A 15,631-nucleotide genomic window follows, 5' to 3' on the forward strand; every position below is an offset into this window, starting at 1 on the left:
TCACACTGGTGTACATCTGGAGTAGCCTCACTGATTTTAGTGGAGCTGCTCCAGGTTTCCCCCACTGATATCAAAAGCAAAATTTGGGCCAAGCTCTGGATAGGCCTGTCTACTGCATTCTCTGTCAGACTGATGGTAACAAAGTCTCTTTGGATATACATTTTTGTCTGAGTTATTCCTGAGAGGCATTTTACAGGATTACTTTTCAGCAGGATTCCTATAACATCCAGTACAAAAGCTTTCACACCAGATTGCAACTTTATAGCTAGCAACTTCTCATTGGCACTGAAGTCACTGATTTGCCAGAAACTGTAGAGAGGAGACACTCTTTGTTCTTTAACCCTCTGACTGCCAGAGATCATCATCTATCTATTTAGCATCACCCCTGATCCGGGCCCATCAGATGGACTCTGCAAGAGCCAGGTTGGATATGTTCCTTGTCTAGGTTGTTGCATGCCTGGTTTTGAAACAGTCAGGGTCACCACTGCACGTGAAAAGTGCCTGCACCACTGCATGTCTAACATGCACGATTATCACAATTACATGTGCAAACTGGGTAACAGCATTTGTAGAGGAGGGTGAATCATTTACATGCCCAATAATCTGATCTGATTGTGCGATCAAAGGAATGACACATGCAAGCGAGGTGCAACATTACACACGTACTTTACGAGTATACTTGCACATCTATCTCTTTTTAAACATAAGCCTCTAGAGTTTTCTTGGGCAAACATTTTTAATTGCATCTTAGGCTTTTGCAGAATCCTGACATGGCATCACGTGAGGGGTTCAAGACTCACTTACCCTTGGCTTTGCCTCAATGTTCTCTCTCAGCAGCCATTCCTCATTGAGAGTATACCTGGCTTTTCCCGTGATGGCATCAATGGAACCCTTGTTGATCTGCTGTTTGATAGCACAGAGCAACAGGAAGAAGGGCTCCCCAACTGTCTCCTGGGGAAAGAAAAGGAAAGGAAGTGGGTAACTAGGAATCAATTAAAGTAAATCCTTCAAACTACGTGGTCCTTTAAGACAGGGTCTGCACAGATGCACCAGGTGACATAGTGATTTCATCCTGCAAGGTCCCAGACACCTCTGGAGTTGGAAGTGCCTGCTGTTTAAGGATGATCCATGCCAGGTGCTGAGAAATCCCTGGAAAGAGCGCAGTAACCTCAACTCCCACTGAATTTTTGGGAGCTAAAGGCATTCAGCATCTCACAGTAACAGCGCGTGGCAACAATACACAACACATCAGTTTAGGATAGGAAGTGAAGCAGGACGTCACACCCAAATGAAGTCACATGGGGGGAATTTTAGAGAGGCAGGATGTGATAGCCCGAATCAGGCTGACTAACTCCTAAAGAAGTGCTGTAGGATCACGAATTACCACAAATGGGTCACGGCTTTATGTCTCATAACTAGAATGCAATGTTTATATGGTTCAAAATATATTGTTAAAATAGACAGTGTACAATATAGCACATTGAGCATAAATATAAGCAGGGGCAGGGACTCACTTTCACTATGCATTCGTACAGTCCCTACCACAATGAAGCCCTGATCATTACAGTACTGTCCTAACCACCAATAGCAAAACCTTCTTCCTAGTCTCAACTCCATTCATCTAAACATATTTACAGCAACATTTCTGATCCAGTCACTGCAGCTACACAGATGCACTAGAGAACTATTATCTATTTCCTTAACAAATTTACATTACAGTACATCCCATTCACCCTAATGTTCATTTGTTAGTTCTTCCAAATGAAGCTAGTGTAAATTATTGCACATTTATATTTTTCTGAGCATCACATGTACACACAGACATACATATATGCACATCCCGGCCATGTGAAACTCTACCCAAGACAACTGATATCTGATTATTTTGACATTTCTGAACCATGAGATGCTAGAGCCTGTTCAATCTGCTTCATAATTAAGGCTTGGTGAGTCTTCTATTCCAAATGCCTTATAATTGCTAAAGCAATTAGTTTGATGTCAGTTCTGATTCTGCTGCGTCCAGTGCAGTAGATGATATGACACTACAGTATGGGTGTAGGTGGGCACACACCATCTGTGCCATGGTGCATATATTTAATTTTCCAAGGGTGATATTTCTAATGCAACTGGAAAGTTTATTTGGGGCTGCTGTGGAAGTTTAACAACTTTCTGTAACATTCTTTCTGAATGGGGTAATGTGCTAGTCGCCCCAGGAATGCATGGCTGTGCACTGGGAAAGGTGTTTAGGAGGAACTGGTTGTGCTTTTAAGGATTGGGAAAAGTTGCAGGGCTTGATTAGAGACGTGAAAATCAGACGGCATGGAGATGACTTTGATGAAAGGGAGAATTCATAGCCATCATGCAAGAGGATGACACTGAGGCCGAGAGAGAGTTTTGACAGGAACATGCAAATGTCACCTGCTTGCATCACTATGTGATTTGGAGTTGGGGTGCCTATAAATTAACCTCATTGCATTCAGTGCTCCTAAAGCTGGCCTTGCTACGATGAATCAGGACTTTCTCTGTTTTACACAGCATGTGATCATGTATTTGTAGGGAACAGTCACAAATGCTCAGTTCAGATCTGGGATTTGAACTCCATCCCCTGAAAGGTTGGAAGGTGCTTGATTCCTGGATTTGGATTCAGCCTATTACAGAAAGAAGGGCCAATCATGAAAGCTGAATCTGGATCCTGGTTCAGATTCAAACCCTCCTCCCCGTCCAAAGTTTAGGACAGGTGGTTCGATCTGGTTTAAGGCTCATCTGTATCCACGTATCATGCAAGAAATGACTGCCAGTTCTCAGACTCTTCAAAAACCTCAGCTAGAGTTAAATTACACCTTAGCCATAAAGCTGCCTCCAAAGCCAGCAAAAGCTTATTGTGTGAGAGTTCTGCTGGTAGATTAGCTATTTACTACTTGGTTCCAACCTACTATAGTGTGTTGAGTGAAGCTGATCATGTGGCAAATTTTTTGTGTACATGAACATACCATGGAGAGAGAACGGCCCAAGAAATAATTGAAATGGGTATATCAGACTCTGCTGTAGCATAGACCATTATCCTTTAACACCCAAAAGTAATAACATAGGAAATAAACTACAATGCTCAGCCTGTTAGATTCTATTTCTGTGTTTGGCTCTTCAGTTTTGAAATCCAGAAACTGTTGTGGAAATCTGCAAAAACATTAATCAGACAGAAAATTTCAAAGATTGGAAAAGGAGGCTGGCAAGCAGGCACTGAAGATAAAATGGCTAACTTGGAAACCTGGACTATTGTTGGGAAAACCAGTTTGGAAATGAGTCAAAAACTGCCTTTGGACTCAGCTAGTTTGGGGGAAGCAGTTGAACTAGCAAAGATCAGTGCTGATTCAGGAGAAAAAATAGATTTTTTTTCAAAAAGCACATTCTCTCCCCCCATGAATATATTTTAATTATACTTTTTTAAAAATTTCTGACTGCAGTGTTACGGGTTCTTAAAATTATCTTGGCACCAAAATAACTTTATAGTAATAGAAAGCACAGTAAAGGTTGGCATCGTTTGAACTGTTCCATGCATGATGTATGGGGATTGGTTTTTATATGCCTGGATTTCAAAAGTGACTTGGAAAAAAAATTAAGATTCAGAGCACAGACAGGATTCACATGTTACTCCCGCATTAATGAGCTGATGTGTCATTAGAGATGTCCTTCTGGGAACATATTACAGACATTTCCAAAATGCTTGAGCAGAACAATGGAAAACTCCTGTTTATTCCAAGTGCCCAGTACTAGGAAGTTCCCACCGAAGTTTCAGGCTAAACGAGCGCTTGCCATATGAGGACAGAGGGTACTGGATGTTAGAGATGGACCCAAACCAAAACCCCAGATCCAAAGACACCCCATGCTGTTTTGGATTTCCACTTTTGGACTGACTCCCTATCGGTGTCATGGAGAGAACCAAAACCCAGATCCATCCATCCCCACAGGTTTTGGGGAAACTGGGATCGGGACCGAGGGAGGTGGTGGAATCTCCATCTTTAGAGGTTTTTAAGGCCTGGCTTGACAAAGCCCTGGCTGGGATGATTTAGTTGGTGTTGGTCCTGCTTTGAGCAGGGGATTGGACTAGATGACCTCCTGAGGTCTCTTCCAACCCTAATATTCTATGATTCTATGACCCAGATCTGAACATTGTATTTCAGGTAAATTTCTAGCTAATTACTGTACCATTAACTTTCATTTTCACGTCCTCTCCATGCTTACTGGGTCTGTCAGGGACTAGACAGCAAAGTGCTGAAATAGCACTCGGGAAAGGATCTTCTTTCAGTATTTCCTGTATAATCATAAGTATGCAGTACTGACATGGATAATTTCACCTAAGATCTCCAGCTCAATTCTGCAGTCAGTTCAGATCATTTGGATAAGCTTTGCATACACATCCAAACTTCTAGATACTTCTCTGACCCTCATCCAAACTCCAAACCTCCTGAGATTTTACCATCATATTTTCCGAATCTACCAAGGCAAATTCCCCCTTATCATAATGATAATTCCACTGACTACAGGGGTGCTGCATTAAACTTAGGCTACTGGTGACTATGGTCATTCTGAATTTTGTAAGGGACTCTTCTCCATTTGCAGACAGCTCCTCAAATCTTTCTTTGCTGCAACTCAAATGGATGGGCTGTTGGGCAGAACATTAATATAAAACAAATGTTTAAACTGTGTAATGTTAACTTATGAGGGAAAATACAAGCAGTTGGAATTTTTGCGCTGTACAGTGTAAGGGGCCTTTTATAGCAGCTGTTTCAAATAGACATTGTGATTAATGGGTATAATTCAGGAACTAAAAACAGACCCATCGTCACATAAGTCTCATGGCCCAGTGTTACAAGGGGGCTGGTAAATTTCTTTACCAAAAACCAGCTGTGTAAAGGGAAGTACATTTGTTTCACAGACATTAGGTGCACAATGGAGGTGTCTGTCTATCACTGGTAATTTAAATCTCAGACTTTGGGCCAAATCAGCATTGGTGTAAATTCACCTGACTTCAGCAGATCTGCATTCAGTTATGCCAGGATTTGATCCTGAGACCCTCTTTATTCCTGCCCTGCACAGTCTACTTGTCTGGCTTTGGGTTCCTCTCTTTCCTTTACCACAATCAGGCCCAGGCTGGTGTGGGAGCATTCTCCTCTGGGAACTCCTGCCACCTCAAATGGACTCCCTAGATCTCCCCATCTCTTCTCTCTTTTCACATCTCTGCAGGAAACACACAGTTTTCCTTTGACAGTCCTCTAACTTCTGTCTCCCACTGCAAAGCAGTCTGGGAGGGAGATGAGTAGAAAGACACTGTAGAACAAGGCTGTGTTGCACTGTAACCACAAATGTTTATTTTTCAGAAAGAGGGAAACACTCTGTGGTGAAAAGTAGAACAATTGCTTTTATTTTCATAGCTTCAGGCACACCACATAGATCAAGCGGTGGAACAAAGCCACAAGTGAATTACGTTAGCCTGTCCCGAAGGAGGGAAAACCAAAAGGGTCAGTCTACTTCTCATGACAGAGCCTTTTGTGTTATGTAGCACAGTGAACACTTTTCATCTTTTCATGCCGGAAGTCAGCTCTCTCAAGTAGGCCCAAACTTGTTACTGAACTCACTGGTACCAAGGAATTAAATTCTTTAAAGATATAATAGCTTCTGCTAGCGAACAGAACGTCCGAACCACCAACATATACACTCCTCAAACCAGCCTCAAGACTGCATGATGCAGACAGAAAAAAACCTCTAGCACAGCATCACCTTCTCTTTCTTAAATGCCAGTGTCCCTGTGATTGAGAGAAGGACACAAAACAGGTTTATTTTTTCTAAGTGTCCTAGGGCATGGATGCCTGTTTTTCAGTGGTCAAGTGGGCTGTGATATCTGAGGCTTCAAAAGAAAAGTTAAATAAGCAGCATTTGAACGTCCTGTATTTGTGGGTACTTTAAGGGCCAAGCTCCCCAAAAGTGACTAGTGATTCTGGACACCCAACTTGAGACACCTTAAAGCGGCTTGATTTTCAGTAAGTGCTGAGTGCTTTCCCTTTAAGGTATCTCAAGTTGGGCATCCAAAAATGGAGGCATCTAAAATCACTAGGCACTTTGAAAATCTTCTGGTCCAAGATATTGATTGTTATTATAGCTGAGACTAGACCAAACCTCTAGCAGGTCTGCAACCTAAAACATGGCCTGCAGTTTTTAGCCTAGTGAGGTGGTGACCCTGTCAGATTTCATAGCTTCAAGCTAGATCAGTACTTGGTTAAGACACCTCGATGTTGCAGAAAGTTGTGCTGGTGGGTCACTAGTTGGTGCTCTTCAGAGTCCCTGCCACATGTGGGGTAGGGGCACTATGTGGCTGGAGGGGCCACATTTTTAATGAGATGTCACACTTAGGTGCTAATCACCCAGACAGACAAAATTACAGCAACTGTGATAACTACTTAGATGGTTGGCCTGTTTTTCAGATGTGCTGAGCGTCCACAAATTCAGCTGATGCCAATGGAAGCTACCCGTCACATTTATATTGCTAAACAGTACATGTAAAGGGACTTGACAGCATCAGTGACTTGCTAGCCTTTCTTCCTCTTCATCTGCCCAATAGCCAAGAGCTATATTGCAGCTAAAGGATGGCTACTGAGGTGGTACCATCCCATTTCAGCCAAAGCAGCTCACTCTTCAGTTTCTTGCTATCTGCAGGTTTTCCCCAAACTCCACCAGGTCAGGTCTAGGCGCCAGAGCTCCACACAGTTACAGCACTATCACGTCGTCATTCAGTACAAGTTTCTATTGATAACATCTGTCTTATCTTCCTCTGTATTGGGATAAAGCCAGGGTGCAGATGGAAGGAACAAATCATTTACAAGCCAGCTTCATGTTTTATATTAACATCTATGAATCACAATCTGTGGCTCTCTCTCCTATTACAAAGAGCTGGATCCATGGACCAAGCCCTATCTTCAAGATAAACTTCCAGTCCAATTTGATGAGCAGAAGGTGTGATCAGTAGTCTCAATTCATACAGGTGTCAATTGGTAGCTCTCTCACATTTGTACCGGGACACGTAGGAACTTGCAAGCCACTTAAGAACCACAAGCACTTTTAATTCCCTTTATAAGCCATCCAAGACCCAAGTCCCGTATGATAAAACTCAGCTTTTTTCTGAGAAAGCTGTCTTGCATAATGCTCATTTCCAGCAGAAATTAGGCAGTTGCTCTGGGTTGTATCAGATGATGGCACATTTTCTTAGTTTCATATGTGGTCTTCAATCAGTAACTTTTTGCATATGATTTAACTATATGCACAAAACCAAAACCCTAAATCTTTACACTTTACAATTCCTGGACTTCCATCACCAACCACAGGTATAGTTCAAATTTCCTTAAATTTGTGATATATTTCACATCCTGGGTATGTCTTTCAAACTCATTGGCATTTTAAACAAATTCATTTTGGTCTTTTTTCTGCTCCTTTAGTGTTCACTTTTTGCAAACATTTGTGCCATTGACTTTTAATAGCCTGAGCACAGGTTGGATTTGCTTCCTGTGGATATTCACATCAATAACCCAATGGATCAGCTAAGAGCTTATCCATCAGCGATCAGAAACAATACCATCTGATTTATTTGACCGACCACAACTAAGCATGAGCTTGAATTATGAATAGCAAGCTACAGAGTAAAGAAATATGGGGAAAAAGTCATTAAACAACATTGAATGGCAAATAAAACTGAGAAATGAGCAATCTGTTCACAGGGATTTCGTGAACAAAAAAAGAGGCCAAAATTCAGCAAATGAAGGAGCTGTCATAAATTATTTCCTAGTGGCCAGTAGGTACTGTATATATTTAATTGTTTGATAAACAGAGATAGGCCTGGATCTATATCCCAACAACCCCTGAAATCTGGTCCAGATACAGCTTTTGATTCTGTGCCTTGAGTCTCTCTCTAATTTAAAATATACAATTGATGAGGATACTCAAAATATAGGTAACTACACTATGGGTCTGAATCACCAGTATTACACCAGTGTAACTTCACTGACTTCAGCAGAATGACTTCTGATTTACATCCAAGTATGTGAGATCATCATCAACAATGTATTTTAAATACACTGAACTATGTTAGAAATCTATCTAGGACAAGTTTTCAAAAGCAAACTACAAAACTGCAGGCATAATTTTTCATGGCTAAAGTTTGTGTGGTCAAAATCCCTGACTTGTCCATGCAGGCAGCATTTGTATATGGAAATCCAGTATTTAGCCATCGGCACAGTTTGCGTGGAGAAGATGTAGTGTGTAAGCAGAAGGCTGTTTCTTCTGTGGATGCAAAAATTAGACTGTAGAAAAATTAGTTCAGCAAGTTTGCAGTTTGGGTTGAAGCCTCTTGGAAACGAACAAGGAATGACAATGGTCTCAATTATCAATATGATGAAATCTGAATCGAAATCTCAGAGCCAAACACCCCGGAATTTTGGTGAAGTTCAGATCTGGAGCTAGATTTAACCTTCTCAGCTTTGGTGCCTCTCTAGTCGGGAGTCCCTAGTGTTCCCACGGTCTTGGTTAAAGAGCACTTCTTGGGTTACCAGAAGAGATTTTCAGGGGAATCATCTCATCTTGATGCGCTGCCATCCCTATTAATTCTAGTACTTTTTCTGATTGCAATTATATGAGCTAGTAATACTAACTACAATAGAAGTATGTGGACTATCAGTCCTCAGGCTTCAGGTAGGGTTGCCAATTGTGGTGGGACGTATTCCTGGAGGTTTCCTCACATGGCATAATCTCTAATTGAAGATTAATCTTTAATTCCTGGAGACTCCAGGACAATCCTGGAGGACTGGCAACCCTAGCTTCAGGACATAAAATGATCATCAGCTGGGACTGAAAGAAATTATGGTACACATGGGCATATTATAGTACTGATCCCATGGTGAACACAATAATTACAATTACTATACAATTGGAGGAAATCTGGGGTGTGATTTTCAAAAATCCTTAGTTACTGGCCTAACTCTAGTCCCACTGAAGTCAATGGGCATGTTCCCATTTACTTCTATGTGATCAGAGTTAGGTTATTGCTCGCTTCTTCTGAAAATCCCACTGCTGAAGCATCAGGAATTGTCAAGTGTTGAAGATAGAACATGGAGCACAGGGACCATTGGTGTGTTCTGATATTGAAGTTATGTTCTTTTATATTACAATGGATAGATCCTTAACAACAGGATGAGAAGAACGCTTTCAGGGATGGAAATCCAAGTCTACATCCTCTCCTGCTTCTCAGGACATGCTCTGTTTGACAGATTCAGAATGGCAAATACACTTTGGGCTTAAGAATATCAACAAGCAACTCAAAAATGTTTCTCCTCATGCGTTACAGGCTTCTCCTCAGTACTCTGTGCCCTTGCATTCAAAATGAGGAAGCACAGAACCATTGAAGGGTGATTGATGGGGCTGTGCAAACTGGCTCAAAGAAAATAAGAATTGACTGGAACTTCTGTCAAAAACTCAAACCATTTTGGCAAACTAGCTTTTTTAAAAAAAATTATTCCCTCACGACTTTGCTCCACACCTTCCCACTGTATGGTGAAAAAACTGTTCCATTGGTGATTCTGGCCCTGAAAAACTAAGCCATACCAGAAAGCTCAAGGTAAAATTTGATCTCATGAGATTTCCAGCCCAGAGACAGAGATAAAAGTGGAGAAACAGTGGAACTTTTGGCTGCCTGTTCAAACTGAACTTTGGAGTCTATTGAGTTTCACCCATTGCTAGTGACTAGGCTATAAGAAGTCATCTCAATGACTTGGTTTAACCAAACTCGTAGACACTTTGATCACCAGCTGACCTGTCTCTCCCATATTACACTCAGGTGGTCTATTCATAGCTAGAACAGCATCCATACTTATTTCTCTTACTCTGAGAAAGCTGTACATGCAGATGGACATCCAATTGGTGAGCATCTTTTCCACCACAGACTCGGTCCTCCTCAGCATAAGCTTAGGGTTTTTCGAAGCTGAAGCATCTATGAGATCCACCAACAGGTCCTTCATGATGCTAGTGTAGTACTCCAGTTTTCCATGTAATGCAATAGTGAGCAAGGAGGCCAAGTTACACCTGAAAGAAGAGTTATAAATAATCCTAGGTTTGATTATACACGACAATACAGTCAATTGGCATCAAAAGAATTCAAGGCCATGGCAATATACCAGAACCTTTTCATGACACCTCTCAAGTGCGTTGACATTTCAAACTCTTTCAGTGCTATTGGTTCTCATATTGGATCATGCCACTCTTTAGTGGTATGAGATGCAAATCATACAAGACAAAACTAATCACTGTACTTTTTGGTGCTCCCCTGTATAACGGTGCAGTTTTACAGCAGAACTTCAGAGTTACGAAATCCTTGGGAATGGAGGTTGTTTGTAACTCTGAAATGTTCGTAACGCTGAACAAAATGTAATGGTAGTTCTTTCAAAAGTTTACAACTGAACATTGACTTAATACAGCTTTGAAACTTTACTGTGTAGAAGAAAAATACTGCTTTCCCTTTATTTTTTAGTAGTTTACGTTTAGCACAGTACTGTATTGTATTTGCTTTTTTTTTTTTTTTTTTTTTTTTTTTAAGATTCTGCTGCTGCCTTATTGTGTACTTCTGGTTCCAAATGAGGTATATGACTGACTGCTCAGTTTGTAACTCTGGTGTTCGTAACTCTGAGGTTCTCCTGCACATTCTTCAGACTCTGACATTCAGCCAATAAGCCCGTGTGGCTCAGCCTTCAAATAAAATGAAAGGAACTCTACAGAGACCAGATGGTTTTGGGTTTGGCAACAGGCTACAGAACCTTTAATCTCCCAGGCTGTCTAGCCTACGTCAGCAGCGGGAAAAAACTGTGCGCAGTGGCCTATGTGAAATGTGTTCATTGATCTCTGTTAAGTTCTTGGTAGGACAGGTGTCCATATTCCAAAACTGTCACTAAGTGGCACCCTCTCTGGTAGTCGCAGCAGATAAACCAGGGGCACCGTGGAGCCTGACCTTCCCTCTGAGCCTGGAAGTGCTCCTCCTGGGTCAGGATTAGGCAGGCGCTGTGTAGCACACCTGCTCTGTGGGTACATAGAGGACTTCAGACTCCACGGCTGGCTGTCAATGATGCTTTCAATGCTGCCCTTGCCCCAGGAAGTTCTTACCTGTCTCTAACAGCAAAGTCCTTCTGTTGCTCGAGAGCATGGACGAATACGATGAGGAAGTGCTTGTTGTTGAGCAGGGTGGAGAATAACGCGATTCCTTCTTCCATGTTGGGCCTGCAATTTTCAGGAATCTAAAGAAAAAGTGGGGACTTCGGTGAGGAAGCCACAGTCCATTGCTTTATCAACCTTTATCTTATCTGACACATTCTGAAGTGCCTGGCAAGTGTAAAAACACTCGGCTGGAATTCTCTCTCCCTGAACCCCATCTGATGTATGTTTCTTATCTAGATAAGAATTGACTGTGGAGGAATGTGCAGCAACTGCACTTACATCTGGGCCTGCGGGAGTCGCTCTCAAACTCATTTACAAAGAGACTGTAGACTGAAATTGGGAAAATATGGCAAACCTCCCACTAGGAAAGCCTAGGGATGATCTTGTCAGCTGTGATTCTGCAGCCACAGAGCAGAAGTTCAGCAGCTTTCGTCTCCTATCATCAGCAAAGGTTGATCAGCTGACACGCCTTGTTTTTCTGGCTGTTTGGCGTATGCAAACATCTTTTTAAGCATCACAAAAAAGGACGTAAGCTCGAGCTTGTGTGAAAATTTTTGGGAGGCAAAAAATGCAAATCTGGTGACACCAAAACATTTAATGAATTCGGGCTGATTTTGTAGAATTGTTTAGGTTGGAAAAACAATGAAAATCAAATTCTGAAAAATTTGAAACGTTTTGGTTTGACATTTACAAAACAAAATATTTAGATTTTTTAATTCAAAATGACTGTTTAAAAATTTCCTTTAACTTTATTTTTTTAAATTATAAAATGTAAAAGTAAGCTCAAAATCAAAACAAAACATTTCATTTTGAGTTGAGCAAAACTTTGTTTGACCCAAAATGAATTTTTTTTCTTGACTTTTCTATTAGCTGAAAATTTCAAAAATATTTGTTTTCAGTTTGACCTGAAATTCCCCTTGCCCCCAACCCCCGCCAACGTTTCTGGAATTGCCAGCATACTGAAAAATCTGTTATTCACTAGCTTTGATATAAAAAAAATAAGACTATGGTTCGTGACAGTTAATAGCAGTTGTTTATCTCTAGGCTACTCACTTTCCATTCTCCCGACAGCAAGGGATGCGTTTCTTGGACCTGACACCCGACCTGTGAGTTGAGCTGCTGGTAAGGCAGAACATAACGCTCCTCATAGAGCGAGGAACACTGCAATAAAACAGAGCCATGTGGAGAAAAGGGTAAGCAAGACCGGATTCTTCACCACACTTAGAGAGGGCAACATTGTTTGAGACATGAACAGTAATGTCATCGGGATGTGAGGCCACCCATCAGGAAGGAACACTTTGGTATGCTTTAACAGAGCCTTTAAAAACTTGGCCAGAGCCTTGTGAACGAACAGACACCACAAAAGTCAGGGGTAGGCAGATGTCTTAGCAGAACAAGATTGTTACAAATAGGAGATTATGAACAGACTAATATGACATCTACAGAATCTTGGTACAGAAAGAATTACAGGGGAATAAGTCAAGGTAGAGGACTATGGGGTGTTTAAACATATGTAACTTTTGAAGTAGAATGGAAATATACTGAAATATCTTACATTCATATAGCAGCCTACATCCTAAAGAATGTAGTGCCCAGGTACACACAGGGGTGGACATCTTAGAAACATTAATAGTAATTGGCAAAAATTGCAAACAAAAATCATCATTTCACTCTCTGCCACAGAAATGTAATTACTTCTGGGGTGAAATATGGCAGCTACTTAACAGTGCATAGCAACACTCCAAAGCAGCTGATGACTGGAAGTAAGGATTGCATCGTGTCTGGTGTGAAACTGGAGGGGGGGAATTCGATACGCAGACTGGAACTGGGCCAGGACACTGGGGATATTGTTTTTCCACCTGTGAAAAAGTGCCAAGGGAATTTTAAGGATAGTGAGCATTATCTGCTTGTGCCCTGAGGGGCATCTCAGTGAAACAAGTTCTCCACATCCTCTGGAGGACCCTCCCCAGGTGGAATGATAGTGGGATACCACCTCAGTCTCTTCCCCTGGGAGTGAAACCATGCCTGGGCTCAGTTAGTCCCACCTGGCACAGTGGGGCGCAACTGGAACCAGTAGCGGTGTCTCAAACCACACAGCTAAGGAGGACTTTGGTTTTGCTTCTCATCTCAGAGACAGCACCTGCAGCAGCATGGCGGCACCCAGTTACACCCTGCTGGTGCACTGGTTCAGTACTGACTCAGAGGGGAGTGTCTCACCAAAGCAAGGCTCCCATCCAAGTACTGACGAGGCCTGACCCTGTTTCATAGCCCGAGGTGCTGTGGCTACGGTTTTTATGATAATTAAGGCTGAAATAAATGATAGCAGCTGAATAACTGTGTTGTACGGTAAACCTTTACTGGGAGAAGACAGAGCCATGATTTAGTTGAGAAGGAATTTGAGTGATTAGGTGTGTATGAAATGTGGGACTGTCTTACTTTGGGGAAGAATGTCCGTGTCACAAAGTGCTTGTACTCCAGGAACGGGATCCCCTGGCTGCGGTTTAACTCCTTGGTCAGGTCTGTCATGTCAGTCTGAAGTTCAGCAAAACCTGATCCAAAGAAACCCCAAAACTGAAAGGGCTGAAATAATCTATCAGCCAGAGCAGAGAGTGACAAGCCTGGCATTTGCATACAATATACTCATCATCTCTGCCTCTTCATACCCTTTTCCCTGGGAGGCAATGGACTGTATCTGGGGCTTAACTGTCAGCATTATGCACCAAACCCTGCAGTTCTTACTCAGGCGAGACTCCCACTGCCTCCAAAACAAAGGCCCTGCAGGGTTTGGTCTATAACACAAGGGTTCCAGTGTATTCTATGGAGAGTCACAGACTGAGAAGACAATAAGTGAAGGCACCTGAAGCTCTTATCCACTGTTTCTCCAAGCAGTAACATACGGCATTTCTGTAGCTCCCTGCACTGGAGGCTCATAAAGCATTTTATAAACATTAATGTGATCTCATACATATCATTATCCCCACTTTACAGCTAGAGAAACGGATGGTGCAGAGATTAAGTGACTTGCCAAAGGCCACACAGCAAGACAGTGGCAGAGCTGAGAACTCTAGAGCTAGATTTCCTGACTCCCAGGTCTGTGCTTCAACTACTACGCCATGCTTCCTCCCACTGAGAAGTACACCTTGCTCACAAGTCCCACATAGCCCAGGCGATTGAAAGGAAGCTACAGAAATTCAGGTTGTAGCTCCTGGGCTTTTAACACTACTATAAAGCACGAAGAGAAGCTGTTTCAATCAGATTACTTAATGGGCATCCCTACTTTTCTGTGGGTGAGTATAAGGTGAAGGAAGCTCCTTTCCTTGCACACACCCCTGCTGGGTTCTTACAAGTCCGATTTCAGTTTTGTGGCAAAAGACAAATAAACCTGGAAACTCCAGGAGCGGAGCTCCTTTGCCTCCTCACTCCCGTCCCCACATCTCCTCCTCCTTCCCCAGTGGCAGTTACCGACCTTTGCGGATTTCCTCTCGGATCTGGGACTCCATCTCCTCCATCTGGAGCAAGGTTTTCTGCCAGTAGCGCTCTGCCCTGCGGCTCTTAGTGCAGAACACAAACAGGCCTGGGGAAGAAAAAAAGGGGGGGGGGGGGAAGCTTAGAAGGTTAGGCCCACAAGTGAAGAAGAATACTGTAGGAAATTGAAGCTGGGAGTAGAGAGGAGTTTAGGTCAGTAGAATACAGACTGTGAAGTATATCTACACAGAAAAAAAACAAATATTCATTTTTAGTTTAACAACTATGAAATAAATACACATCTGATCAGGCAGCTGCTGATTATTTATAAATAAATCAAACCAGCTTGAATTAAATGATCACTCAACGACTATCATATTAAATTTAGGCCTGCACATTACATACATTACCAGACTTACTGCATGTTAATGAATTCCATCTGATTAATGAAAATGTGTGTGAAAAGGTTTAACACCTGTTTTGTAACGTGTGTGTCCTTCAGCACTCTTATGCCTCCAGAAATATGTTTCCAATGATCAGTAGATTATTTAATAAATAAAGTATATAATAACTTCTATTAAAAATAAATGAAATCCTTATTGGAAACACTTCATTTTCAATGACACAATGTTTTTCTTGCTGCAATCATTCTGGGCATGTGAAAAGATGAACTAGCTAGATGACACAGATCTGTTTTCAACAACTTCCAACAAGAACGATGTCCAGACTGGTAGACTTTGTTGTGTCTGCTCCAGATATGCATCCTTTACTATGGTTAGTAGGGTCTCCATGATTGAGTTCTACCTCTCTCGATTTTTTCCTTCCCTCAGTTATTATATTTTATTTAACTTCGTGAAGAATTTGGGTGACAGAGAAAGGGGCTTTAAAATTAAAGAAGGGCTCAGACTACAAAACTGAGCTCTAG

At 41.9% G+C, this 15,631-nt stretch overlaps 1 protein-coding gene across 2 annotated transcripts in view; it reads right to left on the minus strand.

Moving 5' to 3' along the window:
- PLXND1 (plexin D1) overlaps positions 1-15,631 on the minus strand; it is a 123,699-nt gene that overhangs the window by 26,001 nt on the left and 82,067 nt on the right. For both annotated transcript variants that reach the window (XM_073351269.2, XM_073351270.2), the window contains exons 21-26: positions 14,708-14,815; positions 13,678-13,790; positions 12,295-12,402; positions 11,191-11,321; positions 9,921-10,119; positions 805-951 (exon numbers count right to left, since the gene is read on the minus strand). In XM_073351269.2, the coding sequence (XP_073207370.2) occupies positions 805-951; positions 9,921-10,119; positions 11,191-11,321; positions 12,295-12,402; positions 13,678-13,790; positions 14,708-14,815 (806 nt within the window). The remainder of the gene's footprint in view (positions 1-804; positions 952-9,920; positions 10,120-11,190; positions 11,322-12,294; positions 12,403-13,677; positions 13,791-14,707; positions 14,816-15,631) is intronic.

The sequence above is a fragment of the Lepidochelys kempii genome, chromosome 7 (genome assembly GCF_965140285.1).
Source record: "Lepidochelys kempii isolate rLepKem1 chromosome 7, rLepKem1.hap1, whole genome shotgun sequence".
NCBI classification, from domain to species: domain Eukaryota; kingdom Metazoa; phylum Chordata; order Testudines; family Cheloniidae; genus Lepidochelys; species Lepidochelys kempii.